The sequence below is a fragment of the Seriola dumerili genome, unplaced genomic scaffold, assembly GCF_002260705.1.
Source record: "Seriola dumerili isolate Sdu_G_001 unplaced genomic scaffold, Sdu_1.0 BDQW01000003.1, whole genome shotgun sequence".
In the NCBI taxonomy this organism is placed as follows: domain Eukaryota; kingdom Metazoa; phylum Chordata; class Actinopteri; order Carangiformes; family Carangidae; genus Seriola; species Seriola dumerili.
Genome location: NW_019174258.1, coordinates 6,001,349 through 6,014,284, shown reverse-complemented (window position 1 = coordinate 6,014,284; position 12,936 = coordinate 6,001,349). Strand labels below are relative to the sequence as shown.

Below are 12,936 nucleotides of genomic sequence, written 5' to 3'. Positions count from 1 at the left end.
GATAATTTCTGTAAATCTAGTTTTTGTAAAATATGTTAATACAAAAGACTCAATAAACAGCTTCTACAGCTTTTTAACAAAAGAACAGTGGTAATTGAATCTTTATTTTCTTGAGACGAACCCACCTCTGCTCTGGATTTGGTATTGATGTCTCTATTATCCAAACACTAGAGCTATTCTGCTCTATTCAATTTCTTTGCAAATAAACTCATTCGAATCCACAAGTGGCAGTTTAAGTCTCTTCTGTTAAGACACCCTCTGGGGGACACGGCAGTATTTAGTACCCTCCACCTTTGAATGTATTAGTCTAATATGTGATTTCATTTGTTAGAAACATGCATATCATCACCTTCATCTCCTCGGGTACTGGGTGGTACTAAACATAGACATAGCTTCACAAAAAATGCAATCTTCCACAGAGCAACTGAGAGACAAACTGGAGGACATCAAGGTGGCTCCCAGGAGCCTGCCAATGGCAATGGGGGATGCCGTCCTGATTGATGAGGCTGGATCACTGGGTGTAGAGGGTCTTGGTCATCAGGGTCCAGTCCTAAAACTGCCACCAGCTGGTGTATCAGGCTGGTGATGGTGGCAAAGTCCTTGAAAAACTGCCTGTAGTAGGCCAGGCCCAGGAAGCTGTAGTCCTCCAACATTGTGGGGTACTGCGGCCATCTTTGCTGGGTTAGGTGGGTGACACCTTTTGGGATGAAGATGCAAACCAGCCTGGTGGATAGCACTGAAGATGTGCCTCAGGTTAGCCAGGTCACCCTCAAAGTCTGCATCATGGGCAAGGAGGTAATCTAATTTTACAAAGCATATACAGTATACTCTCCATAAGGTGCTTGAAGGTGGCCAATGCATTGCAGAGACTGAAAGGCATCAATTTGAACTGCCACAACTGCTGGAAAATGGAGAAGGTCTTGGGGTGTGACTCTGGTGTCAATTCCACCAGCCAGTAGCCGCTGCAAAGATTGAGGAAGCTCTTGCTCTTTCATTGTTCATGCCTCTTCAGTGGCTTGAAGGTGTGCAACGAGTCCTCTCATTGCTCGTTTTGTTGTCATCTTGCATCCCACTTGATACCAATGTAGCAGGCTCATGTTCGGGTCACAGAGGCAAGAACTCAAGCAGAGACGCTCTCATGAAAAACTTTGATTTTATTGTACAAAATCCATTCTTTCACAACAGCAACTGTGAACTACTGGAAAGAAACAAAGTGATGAACAGTATTACAAATGAATATACACAAAGTAACATCTGTGGTGATTTACAACACATATTGTCTATGTAGTAAACTTATGCCCATAAACACCCTGCTTCAGAGAATGCTGGGAAGCTCCACCTACCAACAATATTGTATTTAGCTGTTTAGACTGGATGACAAATTGGAGTCATGCATCCCTCTCGGTACGATCTTTAAATCTGATTGTGATGTGCATTTCTAATTGATGTTTGGTTTTAAACCATGGTTCTATTATATTTATATCTATTATGGTTTATGTAACCACTGACGGTATTTGGCGACGTCTTTACGTCCGGCATCTCTGCCACGTCATTCAGAAGTGCTCACCAAGCCAGGCGGAAACGGCAGCAGAAAACACCCACGCTGTTGTTCAAATTTACGATGTAGCCCAGCCTCATTCACAACTAGTAGGTTAGCTACCCGGTTGTTATCGTGCGTTACCTCAGTCTGAGAATTCACCTGGATCGTCTCTACCTGTGTGGCTACTTTATTGGTGAGTTGTCAAGATAGCTCGCTAGCTAGCTGCTTACCATGTCAGGCTATCCCCAAAGAAGTAGCACTAACTACGATTAATGTGACGTTACAGCTGCTGTGCTGGGTAGTTTGCTTGAGTGAAGGTGGCCTTATGAAGAAAGAAGCTTTAGCTTTACGTGGCCGTTGCTTAATCAGACCAACGATTTAAAACACTGGACGGTGTAACATTATATAATATAACATATTGGGATGGTCAACATGAGCACTTTGGTCAAATGTAACACAGGCTACTGCAGGGAAACACTGCCCTGTTGGTGCTTGCCATCCCCATTCACGCCCTCGTATTCTATTCACGTCATTTGTTGAGTGGGACATGACAGTAGGAATGTTTGTGTTTTGCTGCCATGGAAACCACAATTAAGACGCGTGTATCTCTACTAGCTTCATATAAAGCCACCATTGACAGCAGCACAAATAATGAATGGGCTGTTGTTGTATGGGCCTTTCTCATTTTGCATATCCTGAACTACATCATGGAAAGAAAACCAGGAAAGAGTACTAAAGATAAACAGTTATCACCTTATAGTGTGTTGTAAGAGGATGTGAATTATGATTAATTTGTGGGTGTGTTTGTGTGTATGCCAGTTGGCTTGTCACCGACTGACGCATGGCAAATGAATTAGTATTTGTCCGGCCAAAGTTCTGTGTGACTTAGAATAGACACATTTCCAGTCAAGGCTGACAGTATGAGTATATTAAGTCATTGTGCTGATGCAGTATCTCAAATGGAAGAATAAATTAGACTTTCTATTCAATGTGTTATACATTTAAGTATTTTAAGGGTGTGTATGTGTCTGTAGACTTACCTGTGTATGTGTGTGTGCGTGCTTTCCTTAAAGAGAGATTGTGGAATGCTGCTGGACGAGATTCCACTTTTTGAGCCCTCTCTGCTTCAGGAGCTAGATTGGAGCAGCAACACTGTCTCCTTCTCTCCTTCCATCTCCCCGTCCAGTCCAGGGGAAGGCCTGGTGCTGAGGCCGCTCTGTACAGCAGACTTCAATAGAGGTGAGTTAGGGATTTGATGGGTAATGTATTTCAGACAAGTACTTGTATGCTTAAGAAAATTACAATGTTACCACTATGTGAGCATGTGTTTTTTGTTCCTTGGTATCAAAGATGTAAAATGTTAGTAATGTAATAAAAATTTAAAACTATAAATATTCCCAGTTGTTTTCATCAACTGTTCTGATGTTTTTGTGCTCCAGGATTCTTCAAGGTTTTATCACAACTCACCCAGACTGGTGATATCACACCAGAGCAGTTCATGAGTAAGTTCGGCTTAACACAGTGCATCTTTGCCCTTTGAATTATTTTGTTCAGAACATTTACCATTCACACAATTTGAATATTTTAATTCCCTAAGTGCTCCCATGTTTTTAAAGTCATCTGCCTCTATAGATATCACATTTGGGAAGAGAATGAACTCTCATCCCAGAAAACAAACTCTAAATACATACCAATAGCAGATCAGTTACAATAAAAAAAAAAAAAAATGTATGTTGTCTGTTGGCTTTCAGAAAAGTTTGAGCATATGAAGACGACAGGAGACTACTATGTTATTGTGGTGGAGGACACAAATCTGGGACATATTGTTGCTACGGCCACACTGATCACAGAACACAAATTCATTCACTCCTGTGCTAAGGTAATTTTCATCTTAGCAGGCAATTTGTGTATATTTAATAATGGATACAATTGCAATTTCGATAGTTTCTCTCTACATTCTTCTTGAAGACCAATCCCATAGAGAAGTTACTTATTAATGTCATGGTTATTAGAAGGCTGGTAATCATTAAACAATTTATAGTTCAAAAGTCACATTTGAACATATTTTTTGAAAGGCTATTCAGATCAGATTTGCATTTTTACATTTATTCATATTTTTTGAGCTTGAAAATGGGTTGAAATCAAATGTCTGAAATGAAGACGGTGTCTGTTCCGTTTGTTTGTAGAGAGGCCGGGTGGAGGAGGTAGTAGTCAGTGACGTGTGCAGAGGAAAGCAGCTGGGCAAACTGTGAGTAAACCTGTGTAAGCCAGACATAAAGACATTTTGTTTTAGCTTGTTGCAATAATTAGGACTTTGTATTTCTACCCCAAATTGAGAAACTTGAGGAAAAACTTTGTGACTAAACTCATCCTTTTTTCTCTTTTCTCTGTCCCTGTAGGTTAGTTGCAACTCTTACTCTTCTCAGCAAAAAACTGAATTGCTATAAAATCACACTCGAATGTGCACCCAAAAATGTGGCTTTCTACCAAAAGTTTGGCTACGCCGCTTCAGATGAGACCTACATGCAGTGTCGATTCTTTGACTGAGGACAACAGCAGCTTTACACCCTTTTGGGGCAATGGACCTTATCTTTATACACACACTGACATCAGAACTTGCAGCGACAGAATGTCTGAAAAACTGGTAGAGCTGTGTGAGGATGAGTTTGGGGTTGTGACGCTGCTGAGTCGTTTCCGAACACTCATCCAGAAAATTTTAGTAAACATGAATGTATGTTGAAGCCCTCCACTCAGTCACACATCACCTTCCACCCCTTTGGTATCCATGCTACCTCACCAGGGTGGATCTCTGATATCATCTTCCTGACCATCTGCAGAGATGAATGTCAGATATCGCAAATGTAATGTCTTACACTGCTAATGCTTAATTTGCTGTGTACTGAGGAACATAAAAATATTTGACTACCATGCAACTGTTAAGTAAATACCGTTGCTTGGGAAAATAAGATGGTACCAAATTGAACTAAATGATAGAAGACTTACTGTAGATAATGATTCAGACATAGTATCACACATCTGTTGCATTGATCGTCAAGGACAAGTCACCAAAGAATGTCAACTTCTTTTTCTTTAAATGTGACAAGGAAATAACTTTTCTAAGACACTTTGGGTTTTATTGGGTTTCATTTTTTCTAATCAGTTAGTACAAAGTACATCTTTCTCTCTCAGAATACTTGTCTTTCGCTGACAGTAGTGCTACTGGATTACTGTGATGAAGGTTTGAATTCTACAAGGTATGAAGCATCAAGTCGAGACTGTTAAAATAAAAAACATCTCCAGTGAACAACAACAAAAAAACGTTTTATGTGGCAGTAGCAGGGAATTAACAGGTTTTTGAAGTTTTGTACTTGGTTGATCTTCACAATTGCTATTTGAAGAGAAACATTTTGTGATGGGAAATGGATAATGATTTTTGTAAACAATCTCTTATTTAAGCATTTGTAGTTAAGTTTTATAATTATGCTGTTATTCTGGAGAACAGGGGAACATATTTAATCTAATTTATTTCCAAATATCTAATAGTCAAATAAAATATTCTATGGTCTACAATATTGCTTGCTTGTATTTCTAATTGTGAAACAAATCTGAAAATGTACCACAAAGCAGATCCGTGTTATACCAAGAGAATCATTTGAGAGATTTGTTGAAGGTCAGTTGTACAAAATCCAGCGAACTCTACCACATTTTTACATGAATTCTAATTTCATTTCCATAGCTATGTCATCAGTGTTGTTATTGCCACTTTGTTTCAAAATGAATTCTTTGAGTTCAGCATTATAGGCAGACTCATTCTGACCCCAAAGATCATCACGTTAAGACAGTGAACTATAAGAGTGCATGTCAGTAGCTGTTTTTTTATTGTTAGTTACTGACATACACAGCAAGAGATCAGCATGAGATTTTCAATGTGCGATTAAAAACTGTAAATAATAACATTGAATAATAAGAATAATGTAAGGCAAAGCACAGCATTACATTATGATAAAGACACTGCTGAACAGGACTCAGTCAGACTTCTGTTTATTAAGCAGTGAGTTATTTTTCCATTCTTTACTATCCCACATTAAGCCTGATATTAGTCCTCAATCCTATTACTCCCAAAATAAAGGCATTAGCTATTCCTCTTCTTGTGTCCTCCACTGGGCGACATCCTGGCTACTTTCCCTTTTGCCGACTGCCCCCCTCTGGTCGTCTACACAAATTCAAGTATCGAAAGTGCATTATTGCAATACTGTCCCGCTGCAAATGCAAAATGCGTTAAATACTATAAAACTGCAAAAAATCTCCCATCAGTGCATCCAGTTCAAGAAAAAAAAAAAGTAGTTATCAAATTTGCCCGTTCCCCGTCAGTACTCCATGTCTCAGACATGAGTGGTCCCCATCCCACCCCCGTCCCTTCCCTTTAGAAAAAGTTCAAATATTTACATTTTTAATCCCATTAAAAATGTAAAAAACAAAATTGAGTGCACTGCGCCACAAGGCTAAATATAAGCAAAGCTCATCCGTTCTGTGCTGCTGTGACCTGCATTGCTCCAAAATCTTCGTCTTCCTCCAGGCTGCGCTTACGGCTTCCTGTTAAAGAAATGTGGATAAAAACAAAGAACAGCTGAACGTACTGCACACATCAGCACAAGCAAGTACGCTGTCATGACCCAGTGTGTTCAGTTCAAGAAGTTTGCAATCACTGGAATGAACATTATTTAACAGTTTAATAAGTGTCAACCCTTCTGGATTTAATAAGTTATCAAACTTTGATCACTTTAATTTCTGAGCTGGGTGAAGTCACCAGCATATAACAAATGTAGCTTTAAGTGAAATTATGAGCCAATTCTCGAGGGCTCCAAATATTTGAATATTAGTGTCTGTTTCTTTTAAATAGAAACATTCATAATGTTGAGAAAGATGAATGCAGTAAGTTATGAAATCATTCACAATGGGACTGACTCATTTGCTGATGGGGGCCTGATTTAAAGAAAAAAACTATCAACATAAAAAGGTGCTTTGTTCTTCTGCAGTAAGTCTGGCTGAGAAACATTAAGGCTCTGTGTTTCATTTTCTACTCAACAACAGCTTCAACCAAGTTCTCTCTTATGTTGATCTAGTAACAGAAAGGCATGATTGCACAGGACTTGGTACATTATGTACAAACCTGGCATCCCAGCTTGTAAGAAGGACCTGCCCAACTGCATCGGTGACATCATTTTAATGGTCAATTTGGCTAGGTAGATCGCTTCATACTCCTAGGAAACAGACATTCATTATTACAGCTCATGAGTTAAGTAGTTAACATCAGTAGCAGTAATGTATAGTCAACAACACATAGTATGTTGTTAGAAGTGCATTGTTCATATCTGACGTGTTTTAGAGGCTGACAGTCTGGCCTTCAGTCAGACACCACATTTAAATCCCAAACCTGGAAATTCTGTCATGGCTAATAACAGAATATCCTTATATCATATTTCATAAAGATACGAGTTTACCCTTGGTATTGATAAACAATGTGCTATCACAGGTGCACAAACACATGCTTGTCATATGACTGACACTACTCAAGAAGAAACTACATATCGTTATGTTGCTTGCAAGCTGGATGACCAAAGGGAGCCTAAATGTGCCCAACAAAAGCTGACTAAAATAGGACTGCAGAGATGGTGTGTTGAAGACAGAAAAATACTTTCTGCAGTATCCAGAAGCCAATCACTCAGAATTAGTATGCATAACAAGTCACCTTAACAAGCCTTTAAAAAAAAAAAAAAAAAAAAATTGTGCTGTCTTTCTTTGCAATCATGCATATAATCTGCTGCAATATTGTTTCATAACCCGTATTTCACAGTGCTTTTTTTATAAATACATATGAATGGTTTAGAGATCTAGATTTGTTTTGCTGCAGCTATTATTAACAGAGGCACATCCTTGCCTCTTAAAGGGGTAGGGCTCAAGACAGTATATTGTGCTGACTACCAGGTCAGTAGTTAATTTATTTACAGTAATGGAAACAAAATTACATGTTCACTATTGACTGGACTGTCATATTGATTAATCAGAATTCAAAGCCCCATGTCTCCAGTCGAACCTTACTTGTAGCTGATGCACAAAGCCCACATTGGGGTTGATGCAGAACCTCCTCTCCTGGACATGGCTGAATGCATCCCTATAGATTGAAGATGACAGAGGGTTACAACCACACCCTCTGAAACACTGACATACACCACTGCAAACTGTAACTACTGTATGTTATCAATCCAGTTGTAAATTGAAAAAACAAACAATGAACTTTTCTTTTAGATGATAATTTAACAAAATGTTCTAGCAATTATGCTGCAGTACATGTTTTATGATACCTGCATACTATCATACAATTTCTCTTATTTCGTTTTGTATATTATTGCATAAAGTAGACTCAAGATTTATGTGGAGGCATGGTGTACATGGTTGTCACATACTGTAGTGGTACAAAAGACAATGGAATGTGAAAATGGAATTTATTAGAAAAGTTAGATGTGTTTTCTACTGGGGTAAAACAGAAAGCAATACCTTGATGTGAGAGAAAAAACAAACAAAAAAAGTTACCTGTATTTCATTCCAAATGTTTCCATAAGGTATGCAATCACTAAGGCAGCACTAAAAGAAAGAATAAATAAAGGAGACAGTGTGTTTTACTCAAACAGCAGTACTTTGTGTAGGGCTCTGTCATGGCAATTAAGTACATAATGGGATTCAGTGCATTTAGTAAAATTAATGAATTAAATTAATGAAATCATGTAATATCAAAATGTCAAACAAATCTCACCTTCTTGATATCCCTGCATTACCATGAACCAGTACCTTTCCTAAAAGAGAAAGACAAGAGCTTGTTGATAAGACTTTTCCTACTTAACATTCTGATTATAAAAAATGGAGACTGGATGCATTCTTACCTCCTGTTGCTAAGCAGCTATCAATAAATTCCTTAGTCTGTTCAGAGGAAAATGAAATACAGTGTATCAGGCACAATGGAAATGCCAGATGTCTCATTTCAGTCAGGGAAAAGCTTGCCAAGAAGTACAAAGCCTACTTTGTAACTCACCGTAGGGAAAAATCGTATTATATTTTCCACTGGATTGTCAGCAATATCTAATACAAGGTATCTGCAAAGATGAACAACATTTAGCTCATGATTTAGCAAAAAAGGACTTGATCACATAAAACTAATTTTCACAAAATGCACAAAAATATCACTTTGGATCAAATATTTACTTGTATATTTACTTACCTAAATGTATGAGGGAAATTAGGTTTGATAAAATTGGCTTCAATGTCTTGTCGGACACACACAATATGTGTTATGCCCTGTCTCTCAAGAATTGGCAGCTGGGCAAAGAGAATGAAGAGAAGTAATATGAGCTATAGAAATATGAGCAGGAAATGTATTAGTTTCTCTGTGTCACTGTCCAAGTGCCAGTGATTATATTCTGTAAGAATTACCTTGCTTTTCATTGCAGCAGAGTAGGGACCTAAAAATAGTCCTGGTAATATCTCCTGGAAATTAAAGAGAGCAGGACAACAAATTAACAACACAAGCAGTAACAGTAAATAACGTTCAAATGAATCACCCAAACCTATATTACGTTAATTCACTCAGGATGACACAGTAAACCTCTTTATGAACATGATGTCTTTATTAGTGTACATGGCATTGTAGGGGTGCATTCGGCAGCCAAAAGCAGGTTGTATACACACCCAAGAGCTGTGTATCAAAGTCTGCACAGAAATTACATCTGTTCTAAAAAAAAAAAAAAAAAAATGAATATGACTTTCAGTACATGTAAGCTGTGACTCTAAAGATCAGATTCTCTAACTTGTAAACACCCAATCTCTGAATTAGAACTGAGCAATATGACTGCACTCTATTGGAACAGGAGCACATTACCTTATGCATTCGCCTGGAACTGCATTACATTGTTACTGGTAGAGAGTGTAGCTTACTTTTACCAATATTAACTCAGAGGCTCCTGTCAAATGTGGGGGGAATAAACCCTGGGAATCCAGATACTTGTTGTGTAAAGAACTACTGATATAATAATAAGGACATTCCACTGTCAAGATTAGCCTTCACACTACAGACACAACAGACTCGTCTTGCATACCTGCATTTCTCGTCTCATTGGATAAGCCCAGTCCTGTAAAGGGGGAATTTAAAAGGACGGTTAGACGCTGAGGGAAATCATGTTAAGTTGCTTAGTTGATGTGACAGCTGCTGGAGATATTCCTGCCACAAGACAGTGGGAGAAGTGAATACCAGTTAACTTTGTGTACATACGTGGCTAACTGTAGTGTTAGGAGGTTAGGCTACGCAGTGCTGCTTCAGTGAACAGCAGCGTTAGGAAAAACTCAGATGTATTCAAAAAAATACACAGGGATGTTTCACAGATGTGCTATGCCCCCCAAACACGCCCAATTCCTCTTGAGGAGATATTTTATCTGCCAGACCACAGGGCTGGAGTGGAGGTTAGCTCAGATTAGCCACACAGACACAGTGGACTTGTCGACTAACGCAGACTCACCAGAAGGTCCTCCTTGGTCGCGGGCAGAGACGGAAACTGAAGTTTGTTCTCCTCGTCCATTCTGCTGTCTGTTCGGGCACCGCCGGCCCGGCGTTACGCGCAGTATCGATGTTTATCGCGGCGGGGTTAGCTGGACAGTCGATGCAATTTGTTTTGAGGCTCCACATGCATGTCCGCCATGCTGTCCCCTGACAGATGTGTCACGTGACCCCGCGGCGGATGGTAAACGGGCGCGTGGAAAGAGAGGGCGAAGCAACGGCGACGTCTAGTGGACGATCTACGAAGCGCACGGCACTCAGTGCTCTTAATGGTAGGAGAGAGAGAGAGAGAGAGAGCCGTAACTCAGTAATGAAAGTTTTTAATGCCCAATTAAAATGAAATCTAACAAAGAAGTAAAATGGAATAAAAATTCCAAGTTTTCTTTTAACATATGCATTTGCTGTGTCATATTGAGATAGGTTTGGCAAATAACCTTCAGATAGAATATAGTTCCATTACTGACTCAGCGCTTGGTCACATGGATTTCCCTGTGCAGTAAGTCAATTCTATAATTATTTATTTATTTATTAATTTCTACCTGTTGGTGGGTTACATTTTAAAATGTGTTTTTATGATCGCACAGATTTCTACTGTGTGCCTATAAAAATGTTTGCGTAGATTTAAACCAATGTTTAAATCAGGTTTTCCCAGGCTCTCCTGCTCTGCTCTTCATCTTCACAGGAATACCGATTATACAACAACAACAGCAACACATACATAAAATAATAAATCTATAAATGCTACCAATTACATGTAGATTCTTTTAAGATAACATACATTAATTTCACCTTAATTAATACCAAACCCCTGTACATTGCTCAGCCCTAAATGGTGATGGTGTGCCTTTGAAGGGTGATGCATTCACTTACTGAGGAACTGACATGTATTTGAAAAGTGGTGCAATTGATTAGCATAGGAAAAAAAGTGAATGAACAAATATGCAATTGACCTGCAACCTGCAATGCAGACATGCCAATCTTTTGTTTGCATTTTCTGTAGCAGGTATGCATTTTGACATCAAAGTATGCCAGTATGATTGTCACTGTAAACTGTGAGTTCAATTGTGCACATGCAGTACTCAAGTCTAACAGCAGGGGCATCATCGTCTAGTCTGCTGAGCATGAGAAGAGGAGTTCAACCAATCATAGAGATGTGTTCAGTCCCTCGAATGTCAAGCATGGATAATTGTCAGATGTCAATCATTTTAACACACCGCAGAGCCACAGCAACAGAACAGAAACATTTCTGTCCCTCTGGTTTCCGCTCCTCACTCTGTCTGGCTGGTTCCTCAGGTGAGTGTGGGGCTTTACTTCCTCTGCAAAGGTAAATGGGCTGGGTTGGATGTGGAAAGTTGAAAATGGTGTATGCCGTTAACAGCCAAATCTGTCACCCTATTTAACGTTGATAATGTTAGCCTAACGTTACGTAATTTGCAAGAAAGCTAGCTACCAGTCATTCAAATTGGCAAAGTAATGCTAAGTTATACTGTCTCTGTGTCGCAGATTGTTAAAGGTGGCTTTTCATAGTAATGTACCACAGAAATAACGTTAGCTAGAAAGTTACCAGGAAGTGTGTGCACACGCACACGTGCCTTGCAGTTAAAATAAACATGACAACAGATGAGGGACTGACAAGTTCCTGTACCTGAAAATGAAATATGTCCATTTTTATTAAAAAGATTGAATGAAATTATTAGTTTGAAATGAAATATGAATCATGAAAACAAAGGTTTTAAGTATGACTTTCACTGTATAATATAGCTCAGTGCAGTTTTTAGAAAAACATGGTCAAAGTTCCAAAACTTGACATGAACTTATGTAGTAAGTGCAAGTCAGAAACCAGTGTTCAGCCTCCACTGAACTGTCACAATGTCATACTACTGCCATCTACATATGACCACAAACAGCTGACACGGACATGACACGTGTGCAAAGTGAAATCTTGTGCAGACCCATGTGAACTAAACGTTACACTATTATGGTACTCAAAATATTTTCCCAATTGGTTGACAGGTATGGAACATGTTTAGCCTAGCTTAACATAAAGACAGGAAAAAGGGGGAGACTAACCTTGCTCTGTCCAGTGTCATCCAAAAAATACTTTTAACAACACCTTTAAGAGTATTTAGGTGTAGTTTGACAAAAACTCAAAGTCCACATACACATGGGTGATGAGTATGTTGCTAGCTAGCTACAGCTAACATCTGTACAGTTGGCACAGTGTACAGTTGGCTGTAGCAACATTTTACAATGATGCTGTAGCTCCATGTGTGCGCAGGTATGTCAATCCCTGAGCTTAGTTCAGCTCAGACAACTGCAGGTTGTCCAAACACTGCATTAGTGGTGTTTGGCACTAATGTATGTAATCAGTTAATAAATACCATGGATGACCATAGCCTGATTTAATTTAAATGCAGATTACATTCATTATCAAACCACATGCTTTCACTGAACACTGTCATCTTTTTCTCTTTTCTTATCATATGAAATCTCTATTCCAATCTTTTACTTTTCTGACCTCATTTCACTCTCCCATCCATCTGAACTCAATAATCGCTTCAACAATGACTGATACTGATCTAAAACAGAGAGCTTGAGAATAATTTATAGATGCTTTGTTGGTCTGTCTTTGGTCTCTCAGATGTGTCATTTGTTTGTTGTGTGACAATGTAGCATTTCTGATTTTTGTTTACCATCTGGAGAGGACGGCACTTCTTTTCTCAGATCAGAGGAAGATGTAATCTAACAGCAGAAAAAGAAGTTTTAAAGAATGCCAAATACTTCTCCTTCGAGA

General features: G+C 38.9%; 2 protein-coding genes across 3 annotated transcripts; one reads left to right on the top strand and one right to left on the bottom strand.

Moving 5' to 3' along the window:
- Positions 1-1,532: 1,532 nt before the first annotated feature.
- Positions 1,533-5,110, top strand: gnpnat1 (glucosamine-phosphate N-acetyltransferase 1). The gene is made up of 6 exons (XM_022743211.1): positions 1,533-1,733; positions 2,614-2,779; positions 2,980-3,042; positions 3,292-3,419; positions 3,727-3,788; positions 3,940-5,110. Exons 2-6 carry the CDS (start codon positions 2,626-2,628, stop codon positions 4,085-4,087), a joined length of 555 nt encoding a protein of 184 aa, XP_022598932.1. The 5' UTR covers positions 1,533-1,733; positions 2,614-2,625; the 3' UTR covers positions 4,088-5,110.
- A 93-nt stretch (positions 5,111-5,203) lies between these two features.
- On the bottom strand, positions 5,204-10,287 carry styx (serine/threonine/tyrosine interacting protein). Of its 2 annotated transcripts, XM_022743193.1 has the most exons (11): positions 10,105-10,287; positions 9,688-9,720; positions 9,026-9,079; positions 8,814-8,911; positions 8,628-8,688; positions 8,479-8,515; positions 8,352-8,391; positions 8,132-8,182; positions 7,640-7,712; positions 6,711-6,801; positions 5,964-6,133 (listed from the first exon to the last, which is right to left on the bottom strand). In XM_022743193.1, exons 1-11 carry the CDS (start codon positions 10,162-10,164, stop codon positions 6,060-6,062), a joined length of 672 nt encoding a protein of 223 aa, XP_022598914.1. In that variant the 5' UTR covers positions 10,165-10,287; the 3' UTR covers positions 5,964-6,059. The 2 variants fall into 2 exon arrangements, with proteins under 2 accessions (XP_022598922.1, XP_022598914.1); XM_022743201.1 differs by lacking the exon at positions 6,711-6,801 and having other exon boundaries at positions 5,204-6,133.
- Positions 10,288-12,936: the final 2,649 nt, after the last annotated feature.

Coding starts and splice junctions, on each gene's coding strand:
- gnpnat1 (XM_022743211.1), top strand. CDS start 2,626: ATGCTGCTGGACGAGATTCCACTTTTTGAGCCCTCTCTGCTTCAGGAG. Junction 3,420..3,726: donor TCATTCACTCCTGTGCTAAG/GTAATTTTCATC, acceptor GTTTGTTTGTAG/AGAGGCCGGGTGGAGGAGGT. Junction 3,789..3,939: donor GGAAAGCAGCTGGGCAAACT/GTGAGTAAACCT, acceptor CTGTCCCTGTAG/GTTAGTTGCAACTCTTACTC.
- styx (XM_022743193.1), bottom strand. CDS start 10,164: ATGGACGAGGAGAACAAACTTCAGTTTCCGTCTCTGCCCGCGACCAAG. Junction 8,392..8,478: donor TAGCTGCTTAGCAACAGGAG/GTAAGAATGCAT, acceptor TTTCTCTTTTAG/GAAAGGTACTGGTTCATGGT. Junction 8,183..8,351: donor AATGCAGGGATATCAAGAAG/GTGAGATTTGTT, acceptor TCTTTCTTTTAG/TGCTGCCTTAGTGATTGCAT.